Source organism: Chenopodium quinoa, unplaced genomic scaffold (genome assembly GCF_001683475.1).
Source record: "Chenopodium quinoa cultivar QQ74 unplaced genomic scaffold, ASM168347v1, whole genome shotgun sequence".
Lineage (NCBI taxonomy): Eukaryota > Viridiplantae > Streptophyta > Magnoliopsida > Caryophyllales > Amaranthaceae > Chenopodium > Chenopodium quinoa.
The window spans coordinates 557,100-579,000 of NW_018744828.1; the positions used below are offsets into that span (position 1 = coordinate 557,100).

The 21,901-nt window shown below is 41.7% G+C and overlaps 3 protein-coding genes across 3 annotated transcripts; 1 reads left to right on the top strand and 2 right to left on the bottom strand.

The window, feature by feature from the left end:
- Positions 1-12,302: 12,302 nt before the first annotated feature.
- LOC110704233 lies at positions 12,303-13,076 on the bottom strand. Its single transcript, XM_021882022.1, has 2 exons — positions 13,016-13,076; positions 12,303-12,919 (listed from the first exon to the last, which is right to left on the bottom strand). The coding sequence occupies exons 1-2, from the start codon at positions 13,074-13,076 to the stop codon at positions 12,303-12,305; spliced, it is 678 nt and encodes a 225-aa protein (XP_021737714.1).
- Positions 13,077-13,124: 48 nt separating this feature from the next.
- LOC110704234 lies at positions 13,125-13,685 on the bottom strand. The gene is made up of 2 exons (XM_021882023.1): positions 13,542-13,685; positions 13,125-13,418 (listed from the first exon to the last, which is right to left on the bottom strand). The coding sequence occupies exons 1-2, from the start codon at positions 13,683-13,685 to the stop codon at positions 13,125-13,127; spliced, it is 438 nt and encodes a 145-aa protein (XP_021737715.1).
- Positions 13,686-16,330: 2,645 nt separating this feature from the next.
- LOC110704235 (uncharacterized mitochondrial protein AtMg00810-like) lies at positions 16,331-17,281 on the top strand. The gene is made up of 2 exons (XM_021882024.1): positions 16,331-16,915; positions 17,198-17,281. Exons 1-2 carry the CDS (start codon positions 16,331-16,333, stop codon positions 17,279-17,281), a joined length of 669 nt encoding a protein of 222 aa, XP_021737716.1.
- Positions 17,282-21,901: the final 4,620 nt, after the last annotated feature.

A 21,901-nucleotide genomic window follows, 5' to 3' on the forward strand; every position in this document is an offset into this window, starting at 1 on the left:
CCCCGTGCTAAGATTTTCAGCACGACGAAGGACGAGGGGAGATTCAAAAAACCTCGTCCGTTGCCTCCCTGGCATCAGACGAGGGGAAAGGACCAGTGGTGCGAGTTCCATGACTCACCCGGACATCGCACCGAGGACTGCGTCCAGCTGAAGGACCAGATTGAGGATCTGGTCCGCAAGGGGTACCTGAGCCAATACCTCGCGGACAGGCGCGAGGAGAAAAAAGCTGAAAAAGATTCTCGGCAGGACCTCAACTTCGCTCGGAAGAAGGATAAGGGACCTCAGGGCAAGGAGTCCCTCGACATCCTAGTTATTTCCGGGGGAATCTCGCGAGGCACAGCCAAACGCCAACTGAGGGGTCTAACCCATCAGATTCATCAGGCTGAGCTTCGGCAGTCCCAGTCACCGGCGCCGAACATCCTGTTCACAGCCGAAGACTGTGAGGGGGTGGTATACCCCCACGATGACCCACTAGTAATCATTCTGGGCATCGCCAACCGCAACGTCTGGCGGACCCTCGTCGACGGCGGTAGCGGGGCGAACATCCTCTTCCGAGGAGCGTTCGACCAGCTGAGGATGGGAGCCGAGCACCTGGCCCCCGCACCCTACCCGGTGTCTGGATTCAACGGCTCTTCCTCGTATCCTGACGGGAAGATTACACTTCCTGTCACCATCGGCGAAGGCCGAGCAGCTAGGAATATCATGGCCGAATTTTTGGTCGTAGATGCTCCATCTGCATACAACGTGATCATGGGGAGACCCCTCATTCACGGCATTCAAGGAGTCGTCTCCACGTATCATCAAATCATGATATACGTTTCAGACGAGGGACGCTCCGAGAAAATAAAGGGCAGTCAAAAAGAAGCCCGCCGATGCAATCACCTCAAGCCATCCACGTCTCGCCGAGGCGACCGTGGCGATGGGGAGGAAAAGCACCGGGACCGAAACGCCAAAAAGCCGAGAGGCTCAGACGTTTCGGCTAATGAAGCCCCAGACAACGAGAAATCTGATGGGGGCCAAAAGGCTGACTCCGCCTCAGAGCCGAACGACTCTGATGGCCAGCCGCGGTCAGGAAAGTCTGCTAATATTGATAGCAGGCCGGAATTCGAGGAATCCAACTCTAAGAGCATGGAGACGGATGACCTGACCGAGTCAATAGAACTGACCGTAGGAGATCCGAACAGATGTGTTAGCATCGGGTCGTCACTGGAGCCAAACACCCGTGCGGCACTCGTCCAACTCCTACGGGCCAGTGGAGACGTGTTCGCCTTCTCAGCCGCAGAAATGCCCGGGATTGATCCGGACTTCGTCTCCCATAGGCTTAATGTCGACCCCTCCAGTCGACCCATTAAGCAGAAAAAGCGGAACTACTCCGCCGAAAAGAACCAGAACATCGCAGCTGAGGTCGATAAGCTCCTAGATGCTGGGTTCATTGAACCCTGTCAGTATCCGGAGTGGCTGGCCAATGTTGTAATGGTTCAGAAGGCAAATGGTAACTGGAGGATGTGCGTTGACTTCACGGACCTGAATAGGGCATGTCCCAAGGACTCCTATCCGCTGCCGAGGATCGACCAACTGGTCGACTCGACAAGCGGGCATGCTCTGCTCAGTTTCATGGACGCATTCTCGGGATACCATCAGATCTTCATGCACCCCGAGGACCGAGCTAAAACAGCGTTCATAACAAGTTCCGGGTTGTACAATTACAGAATGATGCCCTTCGGATTGAAAAATGCGGGGGCAACATATCAGAGGTTGGTTGATCAGGTTTTCGCCGAGCAAAAAGGCCGAAACATGGAGGTTTATGTTGACGACTCAATCGTCAAAAGCATAAAAGAAAAAGATCATGTCACGGACCTAGCCGAAACCTTCGCCACCCTCAGAAAATACAAAATGAAGCTGAATCCGAAGAAATGTGTCTTCGGCGTGAAGTCAGGCAAGTTCCTCGGCTTCATGGTCAGCAAGAGGGGGATTGATGCAAACCCCGCCAAAGTACAAGCTGCTTTAGACCTCCCCGAGCCGAAGACAAAAAGGGATATTCAGCGTCTAGCCGGGAGAATGGCTGCCTTGTCCAGGTTCATCTCACGAGCCTCAGACAAAGGGCTCCCTTTCTTCAAGGCGCTGAAGCTCCAAAATTCAAAAGGCATTGAATGGGGAGACGAACAAAAGTCAGCCTTTCAGCAGCTCCGTGAACACCTGGCTCAACTCCCAACACTGGCAAGGCCAGTCGTAGGAGACATCCTATACTTATACGTGGCGGTCAGTCCAGCCACGGTAAGCGCGGTGCTGCTAAGGGAAGAAGAAAAAGTTCAACAGCCGATCTATTTCGTCAGCCACACCCTGACGGATGCCGAGACGCGCTACCCATTGTTAGAAAAAGTGGCTTATGCAGTGGTGGTGGCTGCTCGGAAGTTGCGACCCTATTTTGATTCTCATCAAATAGCGGTTCTAACTGATCAGCCGTTAGAGAAAGTCCTCGGCAAGGTTGAAAAATCCGGTAGACTAGCAAAGTGGGCTTTCGAGCTCACCGAGTTCAGTATCGGTTATCAGCCGAGAACAGCCATCAAGGCGCAAGCCTTGGCAGACTTCTTGGCCGAGTGCTCCTATCAGGAGACTCTGGATGCAAGGAGGAAAATCTGGACCGTCTTCACGGATGGGTCCTCCACCGTGAACGGTTCGGGGGCAGGGGTCGTCATCACCTCTCCCGAAGGCAAAACCTTCGAGTATGCACTAAAATTTTCATTCAAAGCCTCTAACAACGAGGCCGAATATGAAGCAGCCATTGCTGGCTTAGACCTGTGCGTATCGTTGGAAGCCGAGCATGTCTACCTCAAGACAGATTCTCAGCTGGTCGCCAATCAGATCCGGGGGGAGTATGAGGCTAAAGAGCCTTCAATGGCAGCTTACCTCACAAGGATCAAATCGACAATTGCGAAGCTGAGATCTTTCGAAGTAGAGCTGATCCCAAGGGGTCAAAATGCTCAAGCGGACGCACTCTCCAAACTTGCAAGCTCAACTCTGACTGAGTTAAGCCGTTCTGTCTATGTGGAGGTGCGCCGAGAAAAGAGTGTAGCCGAAGCAATATCAATCTGCTGCGCTGCACTCGAGCCGAGCTGGATGGATGACATCCTGGCTTATAAACTCAGGGACGAGCTCCCCGAGGATAGGAATTCGGCCTCCAAGATAAAGCGGATCAGTTCACGATTCCTCGTCTTCGGCGGCCAACTCCTCAGAAAATCCTTCTCCGCTCCATTATTGAAATGCGTGGGTCCAGCGGATGCCGACTATATTCTCCGAGAGATTCACCTCGGCATCTGCGGAAACCACATAGGAGGGAGAACCTTAGCCCACAAAGCTCTCAGGGCAGGGTATTTTTGGCCTACAATGATCTCGGATGCAAAGAACATGGTCAGAAAATGCGAGAAATGCCAAAAAATTTGCACCGGTAATCCATCGGCCATGCCTAGATCTCCAGCCAATTCTTAATCCTCTTCCATTTGCACAATGGGGGTTGGATATTCTGGGACCCTTTCCCGAGGCCCCATACAAAAGAAAGTGGCTGATAGTCGGAATCGACTATTTCAGCAAATGGATTGAAGCGGAAGCTGCTTCAAGCATATCTGAGCAAACTGTCAGACAGTTCATCTGGCAGAACATAATAACTCGGTTCGGCATCCCAAAAGTTTTTGTGTTCGACCACGGCAGACAGTTTGACAACCTGCCCTTGCGCCGATACACTGATCAATTCGGGATAAAATTGGCTTACTCCGCGGTTTGCCACCCTCAGAGTAATGGCCAAGCCGAAGCCGCAAATAAACAGATCCTTAACGCTCTCAGAAAAAGAGTAGAGGATCAAAAGTCCAAGTGGGTAGAGGAACTTCCGGGAACCCTCTGGTCACTCCGGACAACCGAGAAGGAGGCAACGGGGCATTCACCTTTTCAGCTGGTGTATGGATCCGAAGCAGTGCTTCCAGTGGAAGTGGGCTCAGAAAGCCTACGAGTGAATCTCTTCTCAGCCGAGGAAAATGAGCAGCTCATGAAAGAGTCCCTCGACTTCCTTGACGAGATTAGAGATCTAGCCCGAGAAAGGATGGCTGCACACAAGCTCAGAATGAGCAAGTCCTACAACCGAAGAGTCTATCAACGACCTCTCAGAGTTGGGGATTTAGTTTTGAGGAATGCTGCAGCTGTTCAAAAAAGTCGCATTCATGGCAAACTCTCAGCATCTTGGGAGGGACCTTATGAAATTTATCAAGAGCTTCAGCCCGGTACCTTCAGACTCAAACAAATGGATGGCACCGAGCTGAAAAACCATTGGAATGCCGATGTGCTCAAAAAATACTATGTGTAAATCCTTCGGATAGTACAATCTATGTAAGTACACTGATTTTGTTTATAAAAAGGCCATCGAGCCAGTATTCATTCAGATTGCGTGTATTCTTTAAGTCTTTATGCTTTCTACGGTTTTTCAAAAATTCAAGGTTTCATTCGGCGCTGTCCGGGGTATTGCATAATGATGCCTTGTACCTCGGCAAGCCGTAAAACCTGCCAAAAAAAGATACAAGCCCGAAGTATTGCATAGTGATGCCTTGTACTTCGGAGAATCTGTTCCTTTGGGCAAAAAGGCCATAGACTTATCCGAAACATAGCCTAAAAAATAGGAACTGATAAAGCCCCGAAGTATTGCATAGTGATGCCTTGTACTTCGGATGAATCAGTTCCGGGTGGTAGTTGCAACTCTGAAGTATTGCATGATGATGCCTCGTACTTCAGATAAACTGCTGCCCCGGCATGGTGTTTCGGATAGTTGTTCCCTTGGATGAATTGAAGAAAGTGTCACAAGAGTACCATCTCTAGAGTGAAAACTCTCAGGTGGGAAATCAGTACTTTAAAAACAGATGTAGAAAATAAAGCAAAGTGTTCAAAGATCCTCGGCTTAGCCGAGAAAAATTATCAGCCATTCCAGAATTCAGAAGACCTCATCTTCAGATTTCTGGGGGGGCAGAGGGAAATAGAGAAATGGCACAACTGATCTAATACCCTTCAGCTCAGCCGAAGTTTGATACTTATGTCAGTTTTTTCACAAGTTGAAAACATCCGAGTACAAACGGCAAAAAGAAGTCTCAGCAGAAATGATTCTCGCTAGCCGAAGTTCTGCACTTAGCAAATATTTGAAAGATCATTCAAAGAAAGCAGTAAAGTGCGAAGACTGGTAAAGCGAAGAGAAGAAAAAAAAATACACAAGAAAGCTGAGAAAGTGAACTTCTTTGAAATAAAAATGTTGAATTACAAAAATAGTCGGCAGCCGCCCACAAGCGGAAAGTAACAGCTGCCGAAATACGTACAGGCAAAATAAAAATATAATAAGCTGTTGTACGATAAGGCAAGCTGAAGCAAAAAAAAAACAAAAGGCAAAAATTCAGAAAGCGGCAAGTCTAAAGTTGAGCGCATGATGAACCGCAAGATTCTGAAGACGACTGCCCGAGTTCCTATGCTTCAGCCTGAGGATCAGACTGATCAGCTTCATTGGGCCCAATGGTGGTCTCAGCTCCAGCAGCAGAAGAAGCAGGCTTTGCACTTTGCCGAGCCTCCCTTTCCCTCTGCTCAGCCTCCAACTCCATCCTCTCAGCTTCTTCCTCGGCTTCCTCAGCCTTAAGGATTTCAGCTTCGATTGGAGTGGCATACTTCATGTGAGGGTCTTCGGGATCTTGGACCCATTCAGCACATTTGGACCAGTCCAGCTTCGGCTCAGCATGAAGGCAGACCCTTCGGCACACTCTGAACCCGTTTCTAAAACCCATTTCATACTCTTCTTGGGTATAGATACGGACTTTGAGTAGAGCCTCAGCATCGGCCAACTTCTTCTTCGTCTCCTCCAAGTCTTCCTCGGATCTCTTCAGCTCATCGACGAGCTTGGAGGAGGAGCCTTTCAGCTCGGTAAACTCTTGCTGAACCTGGGAAGCCTCGGCCTGAACTTGGACCATTTCTTCCTTCTTGGCAGTGAGCTGATCCTCAGCCTCTTGTAGCTTAGCTCTTTGAGCTTCAGCAGCAGCAGCAGCCCTTGAGAGTTGGACATCCCTAGCTTGGAGCATCTCTTCAGCAGCCATTCTGCTGGCTTCAAGAGATTCTAGCTGATGCTGCACTTCAGCCAGTGCAGCAGCTCCTTCTTGGATTCGGCTCTCGATAGCAGCCTTGAACTTGGAGATGTCCACCCCCAGGTGCTCTTGGAGGAATTTTTCCCCTTCCATCAGTGAGGGAAAAACTTCCTTCTCCATAGCGTCGCAGAAGGTCTGGAGGGCTTCAGCAGCCTTTTTCTCGTACTCCTCAGCCTTCTGCTGCTTCTCTTCAGCTGCTGCCTGCTTCAGCTTAGCAAGCTTTAGCTCTTCCTCGGCTACCCTTTGATCGTGCTCGGCAGCGTCCACCCTATCTTGTAGGGAATCTATCAGCTCTACAGTGAGAGTCTGATTGTGCACGAACTGAAAACAGGGGCACAAGTTAAAAAAGTAAAAAATAATAGCTGAAAGGTTGAGTTCAGAAAGAAATCAAGGCAAGGAGAATTACCTGCATCATCAGCAGTTGGTTGGACCTGGCAGGGTCAGGAACTGATCTGCTGGATTCGCCCATCCCAGCAGTGGCCTTCAGCGACCAAATCCTTGCCCTATCTACTTCGGACAGGCCAGCAAAATCGCCGAAGTAGGCTGCAGCACCTTCTCGGTTCTGACCCCATATGAGGTCCCAGATGTGGTCTGGGACTGGAATTCGGGGGGCCGAGAAACCCATTTCTCCAGACTGCAGCGTCTGGAAGGAAGGGAAGGATGACGATGGAGCCTCTTTAGCTTTGGGTGGCTCAACGTCCTCCTCCTTCTCAGAAGAGTCAATTATTGTGACCTCTTCTTCTTCAGGTGTGAGGACGAAGGCCCCAACCTCTCTGGCAATGTCCGCCGTGAAACCCTCAGCACTGGGCATCACGGCGTCTCCATCCTTGTCCTCGGCGGCACTCTCTCGAGCTTCTTCCAGAACCTCTCCCTTAGGTTTGGGAGTTCTCTGATCCACCTCCATCTCGGGGGGTGGCGGAGAGGCCCTTGGGGGTGATTGAGGCGGTGGCCGGGGAACCCTCGGCGATCCATTGCCTTCCTCGGGTTCCCTTATTTCAACGCCGATGGTCATCGGCCTCCGCTGAAAGTCATGCGGGCCGATGATGGCCATTCTTCGGCGCCTCTTCTGAAGCGGCTGCTCGTCCATACCCGAGTCTGAAGACTCTTCTTGTACTTGGTCTTCGGGACGAACAGGGGCTTTCCCTTCCCTGTGTCTGCTGCTCTCTTCAGACTGTAAAGGGCAGGCAGGGGGAAGAATGTGAGTAAAAAAAAAAAAAAAGAAGAAGAAAGACAAAGTTAAGTCTAAAGGCTCACCGAGGTCTTCAGCAAAGCCTCGTCTTCTTCAGCTGCCCTAGCCGCAGCTTCTTCAGCAACTCTGGAGGACCCTTCTCCACCTTCACAAGCTTCAATAACCCGTGCAACCTCTTCGGCTGTACGGGCAGCTTCAGCTTCTTCTTCCAGCAGCTGAAACAAGGGATCTCTCTTCTTCCACCAAGGCTTCTGCCTCTGATACAGAGCAACAGCCTCAATTTGGAAGTGGGAAGAGTCTAGGTGAACCTCTCGGCGCCTTGGTTCAGTGATAGGGGGAGCCCGATCAGTTACGACTCGTTCTCGGTTGACGCCAAGGCGAGCGTAATCAATGCCGACGTTGGTCTCGTCCCATTCTGAAAAAGAAAAGGGGAGAAGTCAATTCAGTTAGTTCGGCACATCACAAGAAAGCAAAATGAAAGAAGAAAAGAGATAATTAAAAGGCCTCGGCCCCAGCCGAAGAAGATTACCATCCCTAAACTTTCGGCTGAGGCCGACAGCTGCCAGCATATTCTCTTGGAAAACATAGTGCGTATCGGGGAGCCAAGTCTCCGGGATATGCTGCATTCGGCCGCTGCCTCCCCGGTTCGGCAGCTTGCCGAAGATGTTCTGCTGATTAAGGTTCGGGTCTGGCCCGCTATCTTCGGGAGGACCTAAACTTCCCATATCAGGATCCGGCTCGGCAAGATACCGGGGAGCGCTGAAAACGTAAGGGTGGCTCGGCTCCGTGGGTGCCCTAACCCAAATCCATTGACCTCTCCAGTCCTTGTCTGAAGAGTCGTTCGGCCACATGGTTAGGAACGGGGGCCGAGACTCAATCCGATACCACCCAGAGCCATGGCATCCGTGCCCACTTTGAATGTTTGGCACTAGCCGATGGAGCCTTTTGAAGCAATGCAGGTTCGGCACGTACCTGAAGAATTTGCAGACCCATAAGTACGTCATTACCCTTCGGATGCTGGTGGGGGTCAGCTGGCACAGGGAAATGTTGTAATGGATCAGCAAGTCTCGGACGAATACGTCCAAAGGGAACCTCAGCCCGTACTGGAGTTGTCTTGTGTACACCCCCACATACCCCGGGGGTGGACGGTGGATTCTATCGGAGGCCGTGGGCATTCGGCACCAATACCCATCGGCTTCAAGGATGCCGTAATGCAACTCAATTTGCTCGGCAAACCGGTACTGATCAGCATTCTCCACCCACCATGAGTAGGGGCGGTTCTTTATCATGGCCGAAGCTACTTCGGCATCCTCCCACTCTGAAAACCCTGGGAGGATATCCCAAAGGACAGCGGGAACTTCATCATCCCGTCCTGAAGCGCTCACCCCCTCAGCCCTCTGAGGAGGAGCCGAAGAAATGGGAGTCGCCCTAACCCCTTCAGCAGGGTCAGACTCTGTCCTTCGTCCATTCCAGGTCCCAATCCTGTCCCTGGGATCGGGGATTAGCCTTGCTCTTCTTGGAGCACGGGCTCCACCTCTAACTCCCCTCACCATTGACGAATTTCGAAGGAAAAAGTCGAAAAAGGGGAAAGAGTGCAAAGTCGAAGAAAAATGAAATAAAATCAAAGGAATTTACCTTGATCTGAAGCAAAAGTCGCCGATTTACGAATTGGTAGTGACAAGTCTCAGCTTCTAAGCTTAATGCTCGGGGAATTTGCGAAGTTTTGATGCGGGCTCTTGAGCGTTCTTGAGAATTCTGGGTTTGTGTTGATGAATGAGTGGGGAGAGAAGACGCGCCTCTATTTATATCTCCAGAAATGGGAATTCAAGGAGTCTGCGTTTCAATTTCTCTCAAGCACCCCACTAAGTAACCGTTAAACACACGACCTTGCAGTTAAATCGCCCACTACCCGTCCAACTTCCGCAATTATCCACATTAACTGTTGTTATCTCATTAATCATGGGTTAATTATGGTTTAAATTCACATTTTTGGATTAACAAATCATTCACTTCCCTCCTTTTCTGATTAAATCAAACCCGACCCGTCATCCTTCCAAATCGGGTCTGGGGGGCAAGTTGTTTGGGTCCAATTTAGTCCAATTGGGCCTGGTCACTGAATGATCCAATTAAAAGCCCAAGGTTAAGGTTCAACTCTCCAAATGTGCTAAAGTCAAAAATCAACATCCTCAAAGCCATGTCAAGGACAGTCAACGGCCCAATCAGCTTGGCCCAGCCCAACTGACTTCCGGGCCCAATCCGCCTCCTTCATTAGCCAAGGTATAAAAGCCAACAATTTGGTCAATTCTTGGTAAGACAATAAAGCCTCAAGCAACTAAACTCTTGCACAGCTTTCTCTCTCTAATATACTGACTTAAGCATCGGAGGGGCCTTCCTCGGCGTCCCCCCCGAGGCTAGTTTACGTGTATTTGTTGTGCAGGAAACCCTCGGCTCCTGCGTCGTTCGGACCGAGACCAAGTTCCCTCAAGATAAAAGGATCTTCCGAGATTCGATTGTTTTCATCCGAAACAAAACTCATTGAGGCATTTCGTTGAACACCTTGTAAGCGACAATCGTAAGAATAATATTGTAAGAATTACAATGGTTTCCTGAGTTATTGCAAACATCTTGGTCTTTGGGTTTGAGTCAAATCATCCATTATTATTGCACAGCCACCATGAATTCACCCAAGTAACCTATCCCTTTTTCCAATAACAGACGAAGGCAATATAAAAAGGAGGAGAGAGGATAATAAGTTTAAGAGCAAACACAATGGTTGCCCACAATCATTGTGGTTATTGCTTATTTTATTAATTTTACATCTTCCACCTCACCTATAACCACTCTTATACCCATTTAATAATCAATGTCTTCCAATAGTTAACCACATCTTTTTGGTTATACATTTTCTCTCCCCTACTTTTACCCAACCCCACCACACAATATCTCTCTTAAATCCTATCATATATAACTAATACACTTGGTATTAATCAATCAAAACTAATAATTATTATTAGCATACATTAATTAAATAAAATGACTTATGTTTAAAATTAATGCATTATATTATTTAATTAGTAAGTAATTAGTCGTTAATTAAGAAATACACAATAGTTGCAACTTTACTAAATTCGATAATAGTACATATTCTATCAAATAACAGCAATCTTTAAAAGATAAAAACACTACTAAAATTCTGTCGAATTGCGACCGTTTTTCTACGACCGTCATGAAAACGGTCGCCAAAATTGATATTTGCGACCGTTTTTTAAGCGGTCGCAAATTTGCGACCGTTTTTTAAGCGGTCGCAAAATTACGATCGTTTATGGGCTATAAAACGGTCGCAAAGGTAATTAAATATATTTTTAAAATAAAATTCATGTAAAAATTTATTCAAAATTAAATTAATTATGTTACGACTATTAGTAGCGGTTGCAATATGTGTTAATTACGACCGTTTGAGAAACGGTCGCAAAATGCGTAAATTACGACCGTTAAAAGTGTTTTTTTTTTTAATTTTAAGAAAAAGGGTATATAAGGAGATCACCCAAACCCTAGTATTAGAACAACCGTCTCACGCATCCTCTATCCTCTCTCTCTCCTCACGCATCCTCTTCTCCTCTCTCTTTTCTCACACCCTTCTTCTTTCTCTCTCTTCTCTTTCCTCTTTCCACCTCCTTGTGAACGACCCTCATCTCATGAATCCTCTTCTCCTCATCTTTTTCTCCTTCTCTCGCATCTCTTCTCTTCACCAACCCGAAATAGAGCAGCCACCGTCACAAGCAAAGCCAACCGTTAAAAGCAACAAGCTAGTTTGGTGTTTATGGTCAAATTCGGCCTTAAAAATTCCAGATCTGGAGTTTTCTTGGTCGAATTTGACCATATTAACCTAAAGAGGAAGATAGATTATGAAAGGTATGTTTATTTTTCTGAAAATTTTGTTTATTTTCAAATTTTTTGGTTGAATTTCGTATTCCGTTCGAATTTCCATGTTTGTTTGATTTTGTTATCGATTTTTGTTAGCGTTTTTGTTCCAATTCCTTTGATTTTGGTTTTCTTTTGAGTTTTTGTTAATTCTGTTCGAATTTGTTCTTTATTTGTTCGAATTTCATAGATTTTTGGTTTGATTTTAAGCTCGAACTTGTCGAATTAAGGTTCGAATTTGTGGGTTTAATTGTTGAATTTTGGTTCAAATTATGAGGGTTTTGTTTCGTTTTTTGTTTGATTTTTTGTCGAATTTTTTGTTCGATTATGTGGGTTTAATTATTCTGGGTTTTTTTTGGTTGAATTTTTGGCCGATTTTTTTATTTAATTTTTGTTCGTTTTTTGGTTTAATTCTGAGCATTTTATTTGTGGGTTAATTGTTTTGATAAATTTGGATTTTTGTTCGAAATTGTTTGATTTTTGTAGGTGATTTTTTTTAACTGTTTTTTTGTGTTAAGGGTGAGTGGTGGAGGGTATTGGTGGTTGAAGTTGGGCAAAGATAATGGTGGGTAGAGGGCGACAGAGGCGGCTACTGGTTGTTTAGGGTGGGCAGTGGTGGTGGTTTGGGTGGGATCTTGGTTAAGGGTGTGGGTGGGTGGGTTTTTTTTTCTTTTTTTTTTGTTTTTTAAAAACTTTTAGCGACTGCTTATGACGGTCGCTAATTTCAATATTTGCGACCCTTTCATAAGACGATCGCAATTTTTAATATTTGCGACTGTTTTTTTTTACGGTCGTTGAAAATAGTTAAAAAGGCCGTTAAATATCTGCGACCGTCAAATGGTCGAATATTTTTTTTTGCGACCAAGATAATAACGACCGTCATGTTGCGACCGTTAATGGTCGCAATTATGTTTTACGACCGTTTTCACTATTTTTTGCGACCGTTTGCGCCAGTCGCAATTTGGCCAATTTTTAGTAGTGAAACGAACCGTGCTTGGGTACAAATACAATAATTTAATATTACGATTATACAACTATTAACGCAAATTATTTTGCCTACTGTGAACACCGAATTTGAGCCACATATGTTCAACTAAGTCTTTCTTTAAGGCTTTATGCATAGCTTCATCACGAACACGAGCTCTATTAGACATATAAATTTCCAAACTTGCAATTCGGTTGTTGCTATTTTCGAACTGAAAAGGCTCTTTAGTGTTTCTATTACTTGAAGACACGTTTGTAGCTTGAACATATTCATTTGGATCATAATACGTTTTATACGTATCTCTTTCGTCCTCAACGATCATAGTGTGCATAATAATACATGCTATCATTATTTTTCCTAACATTGATGCGTCACGAGCTAGCGCAGGATTTCGTATTATTGCAAAACGAGCTTGTAATACTCCAAAAACACGCTCAACATCCTTTCGTCTAGCTTCTTGTAATTTGGCAAAAATACCTTCTTTTTCATTTTGTGGTAGTGATATTGTAGGAATGAATGCTGCCCATTTAGGATATATACCATCAGTGAGATAATACCCCATATTGTAATGATGGTCATTCACAACATAGTTAATAGAAGGTGCACGACCTTTAAAAACATCGTTAAACAAAGGGGATCTATCAAGAACGTTAATATTATTACGACCACCTGGTGTCCCCAAAAAAGCATGCCAGATCCAAAGATCATATGATGCCACAACTTCCTATATTAATGTGGGCTTACCTGGTCTTCCAGAAAACATACCTTTTAATCGAAGTGGACAATTTTTCCACCGCCAATGCATGCAATCAATAGAACCTAACATACCTGGAAATCCTCGACGTTCACCAATTCTTAGTAGTATTACTAGATCTTATTCATTGGGATTTCTAAGGTATTCATCACTAAAGTAAGAGACAATTCCTTCCACAAAATGTTGTAGTGAATCTCTTGCAAGAGATGCACTAATTCGAATGTAGTCATCTACAGAATCAGCAGAGGTGCCATAAACTATTAGCCTCATAGCAGCTGTGCATTTTTGCAATCCGGAGGCACCAAATCTTCCTGTAGCATCTTGTCTTTGTTGAAAGAAGGGATGACGTTCTTCTAAAGTTTGCTTTATTCGGAGAAATATATGTTTGTTCATGCGAAATCTCCGACGAAATAACTATGGGGGAAACACAGGATGGTCAGCAAAGTAGTCATTCCATAAACGATTGTGTCCATCCTTACGATCCCTTGGAACGGGGATCCTTGGTGCCCTTGGAACTTGATTTAACATTTGATATACTTCAATTGGATTGGACATAAAAAATTCATCCATCATTCGGTTAACAAGACGATTGGCTTGCCTTCGTCTTTCATATCGTTGTGTTTGACTATTTTTCTTATTGGATGAAGAATTAGAAGAGTTGGAGCTTTCGTCGGATGACATGTTATTAAAACCAAGTTGATATGAGAATGGAAGGTAGAAGTTTTTTAGGGGAAAAGATGGATGGTTAATCAAGTGAAATGTATCTCATCCATTTTATAGAACAAATGTATTGGGTACGTAGTCATCTTTATTGTCTTATATGGTGAATTTAAAGTCTTGCATGCATGCATTGATTCAGAAAAAAATTAATAATTTTTCAGTAATGTAGATGCATGCATTTGTATTGTCAATATCACCTTAACATTGTTATGTACGTAAAAGCAATGTAATGTTACTATTAACTTTTCAGTGTTAAGTATATCAGTGTGCAGTGTTTATCACTATTACCTTTTCAGTGTTAAGTACATCAGTGTGCAATATTTATCACTATTACCTTTTCAATGTTAAGTAAATCAATGTCTAGTATCTAATATTTGCTTTTCAGTGTTGGGTACATCAATTCTTTTTCAGTGTAATGTAAATCAATTTACATATTTTGCTGTGAAATATCAAAGTGAATTGATGGGTTTATTCAAATCAATAATAATTATATGTATATAAAGCGTATCGTATAATACGATTTTAATACTAGATATGTAATAAACTTGTTTTTTTTATATTAATAATAACATTACAATGTAACATTCATTCATATCCTAAATCAAAAACACATTAAAAATTGCAAAAATAAAAATTGAACCTTAGTACATAAAACAGAAAACTAAAAAACAAATTCAACTAATAAGCAAATTCAACTAGTGGAAGGACTTCCATGTATTAAGTTCCTGTATGACAAAGTGTGTGATGCTTGTGTTAGAGGAAAACAGACTCAAGTTTCTGTTAAGTCCAAGAAAATGGTAAGTACCAAAAGACCTTTGGAACTTGTTCATATGGATCTATGTGGTCCTATGAGAATCCAAAGTAGAAGTGGTAAGAGATACGTTATGGTTATTGTTGATGACTTTTCAAGGTTTACTTGGGTTTTCTTTCTTGTGAGTAAAGATGAAACGTTTGAGGAATTTGTAGCTTTTGTAAAGAAAGAACAGAGAAGAACAGGCAACCCATTGATACACCTCAGATCAGATCATGGCACAGAATTTGAACATTCAAAATTTGAAGAATTTTGCACTGAACATGGAAGGGATCACAACTTCTCTGCCCCTAGGACCCCTCAACAAAATGGAGTGGTAGAACGCAAGATCAGAAGCCTTGAAGACATGGCTAGAACAATGCTGATCTCAAGTGGTTTGCCTAGGAACTTCTGGGCAGAAGCAGTGAATACATCATGCTATATTCTTAACAGAGTATCAGTTAGAGCCATTATCAACAAAACTCCTTATGAGCTGATCAAAGGGAGAAAACCTAATATTTCTTACTTTAGATCTTTTGGTTGTAAATGTTTTGTTCATAACAATGGTAAAAGGAACTTGGGAAAGTTTGATGAACGTAGTGATAAGGCTGTATTCTTTAGGATATGCTTCTAATAGTAAAGCATATAGAGTTTATAATAAAAGGACAATGTGTGTTGAGGAATCTGTACATATTATATTTGATGAAACTTAACAGTCTTTGAATAATGTACATGAGTGTGATAATGATTTCGAAATTAGACTTGTCCGCAAGACAGATCCAGATGAAAAATCAACATCATTGCAGAAGCAGCAAGTGGAAATTGGTGAGCAAACAAATCTGGAAGCAAATGAAGAACCAGAAACGAAGAATGCTCCAGGAACTCCTGCTCAAGAACAAGATCAAAATCAGAATGAGGAGAATCCTGTTGAGGTTCCAACTGAGCTCAAGAACAAGTTCCTACAGAAGAACCAGTCAACAATGATCAGGAAAGATTGTATCCAGTGAAGGACTTTACACCTAAACGATGGAAACATCAGAAATCACATCCTGTTGATGCAATCATGAGTGATATTACAAAAGGAACTCATACTAGATCTCAACTTTGGAACTTCTGTGCATTCTATGCATTCCTTTCTTCTATGGAACCTAAGAATTATGTTGAAGCTTTAACTAACGCAGACTGGATTAATGCTATGCAAGCTGAACTAAATGAGTTTGAAAGAAATAAAGTATGGCATCTGGAACCTAGACCCAAAGATAAGAAGACAATAGGTCTAAAGTGGGTGTTTAGGAACAAGCTAGATGAGCATGGTATTATTGTCAGAATTAAAGCAAGACTGGTTGTACAAGGTTTCAATCAACAAGAAGGAATAGATTATGAAGAAACATTTGCTCCAGTAGCCAGGTTAGAGGCTATTTGTTTACTTATTGCTTTTGCTACATATATGGGATTCACGTTGTTCCAGATGGATATGAAATGTGCTTTTCTAAATGGTTTTCTGAATGAAGAAGTCTATGTGGAACAACCTCCTGGATTTGAAAATCCAGAGTTCCCAAACCATGTCTACAAGCTTGACAAAGCTCTTTATGGGTTGGAGCAAGCTCCTAGAGCATGGTATGAAATATTGTCAAAGTTCCTATTACAAAATGGTTTTAAACGTGGCAAAATAGATAAAACTTTGTTTTTAAAATCAAATGGAACTGACATATTAGTTGTACAAATTTATGTTGATGATATTTTGTTTGGTGCAACTAATGAATCTTTGTGCAAGTATTTTGCTGACCTTATGAGTGGAGAATTTGAAATGAGCATGATGGGAGAATTAAATTTCTTCCTCGGACTGCAAATAAAGCAATCTGAGAAAGGAATCATGATCCATCAACAAAAGTATATCAAGGAACTGATCAAGAAATACAAACTTGAAAATGCTAAGACAAATGATACTCCAATAGGTATTGAAACCAGATTGGATGATGATCCATCTGGAACTTGTGTTTATCAACCTATGTACAGAGGTATGATAGGTTCTTTACTTTACTTAACAACTAGTAGACCTGACATATCTTTCAGTGTAGGTTTGTGTGCCAGGTTCCAAGCAAACCCAAAGGAGTCTCACCTGAAAGCAGTAAAGAGAATCCTTAGATACTTGAAAGGAACTGATAACTTGTGTCTCTTCTATCCTAGAAGTGACTCATTCGATTTACATGGCTTTACTGATGCTGACTATGCAGCTGATTCGGTGAATAGAAAAAGCACTTCAGGAATGGTACAATTCTTAGGACCTTGTTTAGTTTCTTGGGGTTCCAAGAAGCAAAACACAGTTGCTTTATCTACAGCTAAAGCTGAATACGTGGCAGCAGCAACATGTTGTTCACAAGTACTTTGGATAAAACAACAGGTTAGAGATTTTGGTCTTATTTTTGAATGTGTACCTATCTACTGTGACAACACAAGTGCTATATGTATTTCTAAAGATCCAGTTCAGCACTCTAAGGTAAAACACATCCACATTAGGCATCACTTTCTAAAAGATAATGTGGAGCAAGGGAATATTAAATTGGAATTTTGTAATACGGAATATCAACTTGTAGATATTTTGACCAAACCCTTGAACAGAGAAAGATTTGAGAAATTGAGACTGGAACTTTGAATGATCAAGCTGAATTGATTGCTTCTGAAGTTCCTAGATATGGCAAAGTCAAAAATAATGGAAATAGAGCAAAAAGAGCATTTAGTACAATCTTGGTGTGATAAGCATAGCTGAAGTGTCACCGTTGTAAACTACCAAAGGTAAGTTCATTAAATTGCTTAACTGTGTTAGTTATTAAATATATACATTGCACATATGTAAAAAGCGTGTTCCAATTGTGTATTTATAGAAAGTTTCTTTTAAATTAAATGAATTTGAAAAGAAAAGTTTTAGAAAGATTCATCCAATAATTTCAAAATTTCAAAATTAATTAAATTTGTTCAATTAATGACTGAACAGTGAAACCCCTTAAATTCCTTCACACCGCTTCATTAATTATAAAAGCTGATTTCACCCACTTCTTTCACCTCACTGTCAAATCAATTAACTTCTTCTAAGTAAAAACCCTCTTGAACTTTAAAACCTTCTCCAGAACAACAATGGTCATCATTGCTGAAATTGTCTCCTCAGAAAACTCTCAACACTCCGAAAATACCATTCAAGAAGAAGCATCTCCTTTAGCCATGGTGAACCACAAGTCATCTTCTACTTCAAACAAAACTCCTGAAAACCCTAAAAAATCACCTCCGAAACCTAAAGAAGTTGAAAGTAAGAGTGATCAAGGAAAATCCTCTGTCTCAAGTATTCTTCAACGGCTGAAAGAGTGGAAGGAGAAGAAACAAAGTGGGAAGTCTCTTGAAGAGCAAATCGAGGAAGTGGACGATTTTGCTCAAGGTAAAAATTCAAAAGAGACAAAAGAGGAGAACGAAGAGGAAGAAGAGATGAGTGAGGGAGAAGAAGATAAAGAAGATGAGAACAATTCAGAAAAGGAAGAATCTGAAAAAGAAGATGAAGAAGAGGAGGTAACTGATCAAGTGGAACTTGAGTCACAGGCCAGGGAGGTATGTTGTAGGACATCGCATTGATTTAGTTTGGTGTAGGAAAGCAAGATTTTTAGAATTTCTTGACTTAATTAAGTTTCAAGGCTGGGAATTCCTGTTGTCAAGAGTTTGAGCAAATTATTTGTACCCTATTGCTATGACTGAATTCTGTCAAAATTTTCAAGCAAAACTAGGAGTAATTTCGAGTGCAGTTAATGGAATTAAAATTGAATTAAACATTGAAACCTAGGTAAAATTCTGAAAACTCCTACTGAGGGTTATGAGTCATATATCAAAGGGAAGGGCAGTGTCAAAGTAGGAAACTACTTGACATGTGATATTGTTGAAGCTCTAGGTGGTCAAAGGGGGAAGAAGGTCATGAGTCATGATGATCTAAGTCCCATGAATAAATTGTTGTTTAATCTTGTCAAGAAAACTATTCTGCCTCGAACTGCTAAGAAAGGGGAAGCTTGTTTGATGGATATGGCAGTGATCTTCTGCATATCTAAGAAGATTAAGGTTAATTTTCCCTCCTTAATGTACCAGCATCTGGCACACTGTGTTCCTAGTAGGACAAAAGTGGGGTATGGAGCCATTTTATCTACTGTGTTTGAGAATGCTGGAGTAGTTCTGAAGGGTAAATATGGGGCTTTGGATGAAAATCCAGAAAATGTGATCAATGAGGAAACTTTAGCCGGGTTAAGTTTGGAGGTAGTGAAAGGAAAAAATCAGAAAATAGAAAAGGGAGAGAAAAAGAAAGAGAAAGCGACTGGGAAAAGGAAGAAAAAGGTTGTGTCTAAGCAGCCTGTGAGAAAGAGTAGGAGGATTTCTGCTAGTGTTGTTCCTCAAACCAGTATGGAACAACCACTGGAGTTGGATGTTGAGGAAAGTATCCTCGATGGGCAAGTTGAAGAATTGGTGGACAGGATGGAAAGGGTTGAGAATCAGGTGAAGGATTCTGCTGGAAAACTTCAGATGCTGACCCTGGAAAGGCTGGTGCAGGAGCAAGGGAAGGAGTTAAAGGAACTCAAGAAGCTGGTGCTAAAACAGGACAAGGAACTTCAAGAGCAAAAGAAGTTTTCAAGAGTAAGAACTGAACAAGGCTCTACAGGAACAAAAGGAGGAGTTTCTGGTGAAACTCAGGAGTCTTGAAGATAATCTGGAAGCTTCTGCACAACAGACAAAGGAAGACTACAAGAAAATTCTGGAGTTCCTTGAAACTTAGCCTACCCTACTCCTTTTCAATCTATATTTAGCCTAGCCTATTTTCTCTGTCTTAGTCATGAACAACTTTAATTTCTGTTTTTAGTGTTTGAACAATTAATTTTGGTTGTAAATTTTCTAAAATTGTTCAACTGGATGATAAATCTTTTGGTTTTCAATGATTAGTTGGAACTTTGCTTATACTTGTGTGTTTATGTATGTATTGAACACTTATGCAGAAAGGTAGAACTTGCTTGAGGTTGCTTAGCAATACTGCCTTTAGTTTCCCACACTCGATGAATTGCTTGTGGGGCTGTGGCTAGATGCTTAATACCTTGAAAAACAGGACTTTTTGATAATGCCAAAAGGGGGAAAAGAAGAAGCAAACTTGGAGGCTATAGTTGTTCTGGGTTTTAGTTAATAAAGTATCAGAAATCTCTTCTCTCTGATATGATACTTGAGTAATTCAGTTAGTTTTTAGTTTATTTCTGTTTTTAGTTTATATCTGCTTTTGCTTATTTTATTTCCGTTTTTTCTTATTTTTGTTTTATTGCCTTTAGTTTAATTTTTGTTCTGTGAGTGTTTACTTTTTGTTTATAAAAAAAAAATCAAAAATACGACCTTTTATTTTGTTTAACTTGTTTTAGAGTTTGCTTAAGTTTGTCATCATCAAAAAGGGGGAAATTGTTGAAGCATAATGGTTTTGATGATGAGGAACTTAAACTAAAAGCAAACTCAACTAATAAAGATTCTCTAGTGTGTGATTAGTCAAGGTGCAGAATAATCTTGGTGATTGAAGAGCCATCTGAATCTAAGAAGACATGAAGAAGATCTTTATTGAAGAAGTTAAACAAATCAGAGGAAGAGTTCTCTAACAAGAACTAAGTTCCCTAACAGGAACGTTCCCTAATAGGAACTTGAAGACTAGCAGTTAAGTTCTTTGGTGGAACTCGATATGCTTGGAGCCCAAGTAATTCATCTGATCAAAGTGCGGCGCAACAATAATAGTTAAGGTTTTATTGTTAATATGGTAAGTAGGTTAGTGCACGAAATTTATTAGAAACGTGATAAGTTTGCTTGGTAAATGAAATAAATATGGAAAATAATAAAAGATAGATTTTCTAAAAAGATTATTTTTCTCTAAAGTCGGTTTATTAAAAAGATAAGTCTTCTTAATAAATATCTTTTTATACTTATTTTCGGAAAAGATTTTATTTCCACTTGATTTGCTAAAACCGTGTTTAAAAGATAAGTTAAGTTAACATATTTATCTTTTTAGAAAACCTACTTTCTATACAAGTGTTGCTTGTATAAATAGTAGAGAGCAAAATGATTTAGGTTTTTTGTGAGTTTATGCGTGGAGAAATCACATTACTTTAATTGAGTAATTTTCCCAAGCTTTTAACTTATCATATTAGTTTCATTGCTTACCTATCATAATAGGCGTCTTATATTTGTATTGGTTGTGTTATTTGGGTGATATCTATAGTTTGTTACATACAGTTTTGTGTTAGCTTCTTGGTGAGGCTGTGAGTTTTGTACTGGGGTGGTACGAGTGTTTTGTGCTTTGGCAGTACGTGTAGTACTTTGGTGGTACGAGTGAATCTAAGTGTGGTGCTTAGATTGGGTAGGATAGGGTCCTATCAAGTAGCAAGTCCAGTGAGGAACTTGTGAAATAAAGGTCTGTGTCTAATAGGTTGTAACTTGGTGTTTGCCCTATTATAGTGAAGTGTTTTGTGTTTGAAATCCCTAAGGTAGGATCGAGGTTTTACTTCCAGTTGGGCCCTAGAAGGTTTCCTCGTAAAATCTGTGTGTTTTCTTAAGTTCCTATTCGCATTGTTTATTTATCCGCAAAAAGTAGTCATTATGAACTCTATACAATTCACCCCCCCTCTTGTATTAATTGCCTCAACTAACAAAAGGAAATGAAGTGAAAGTACTTGGATTTGAGAAATTGATATTTTGTGAACCATAATTCGAAAATTGTTGAAAATTTGTATCTAAATCTGAGTTGAGATAAATTGGAATGTTAGAATAGTAAGGTTGAAGATTTGGATTATTTTGGGGTTGTGATGAGTTTTGAGATTTTGTGGGTGTTTTTTTTCTATTAGATTTTGGAATATTCATCTCTTACACAATTTGATAATAAAGAGAGTAATATTCACTAAAAAAATTATTTCAAAATACCTCAATATTAGGCTCATTTTATAGAGAAAAATAAAATAGAGCCGTTGGTGTTTTTTTTTTTTTTTAGAATTGTATTTTAAAAATTATGGCCGTAACAAAATTACAACAATAATAAAAATCAGAGCAAATCTCAGCCATTGATTAAAGAAATAGGTGCCACAATCCTATTCTGCCACATCATCAAGGGTGTCATAAAAACCATCCCACTTGCAATATTATAATCCATAACCAACCACAAATAACCGGTTATCAAAATAACCAGGTTATTGAAATATTCCCCCAACTTTTTCTCTCTCTTCAATTTTTTTTATTATTTTTTCACTTTATCTCTCCTAATAACCAACCCAATTGGTTGTCCATTGGGCATGCTCTAAGTTGATTAAAATGAAAAAAATATTTAAAAAAAATAATAAAATTGAGAAGA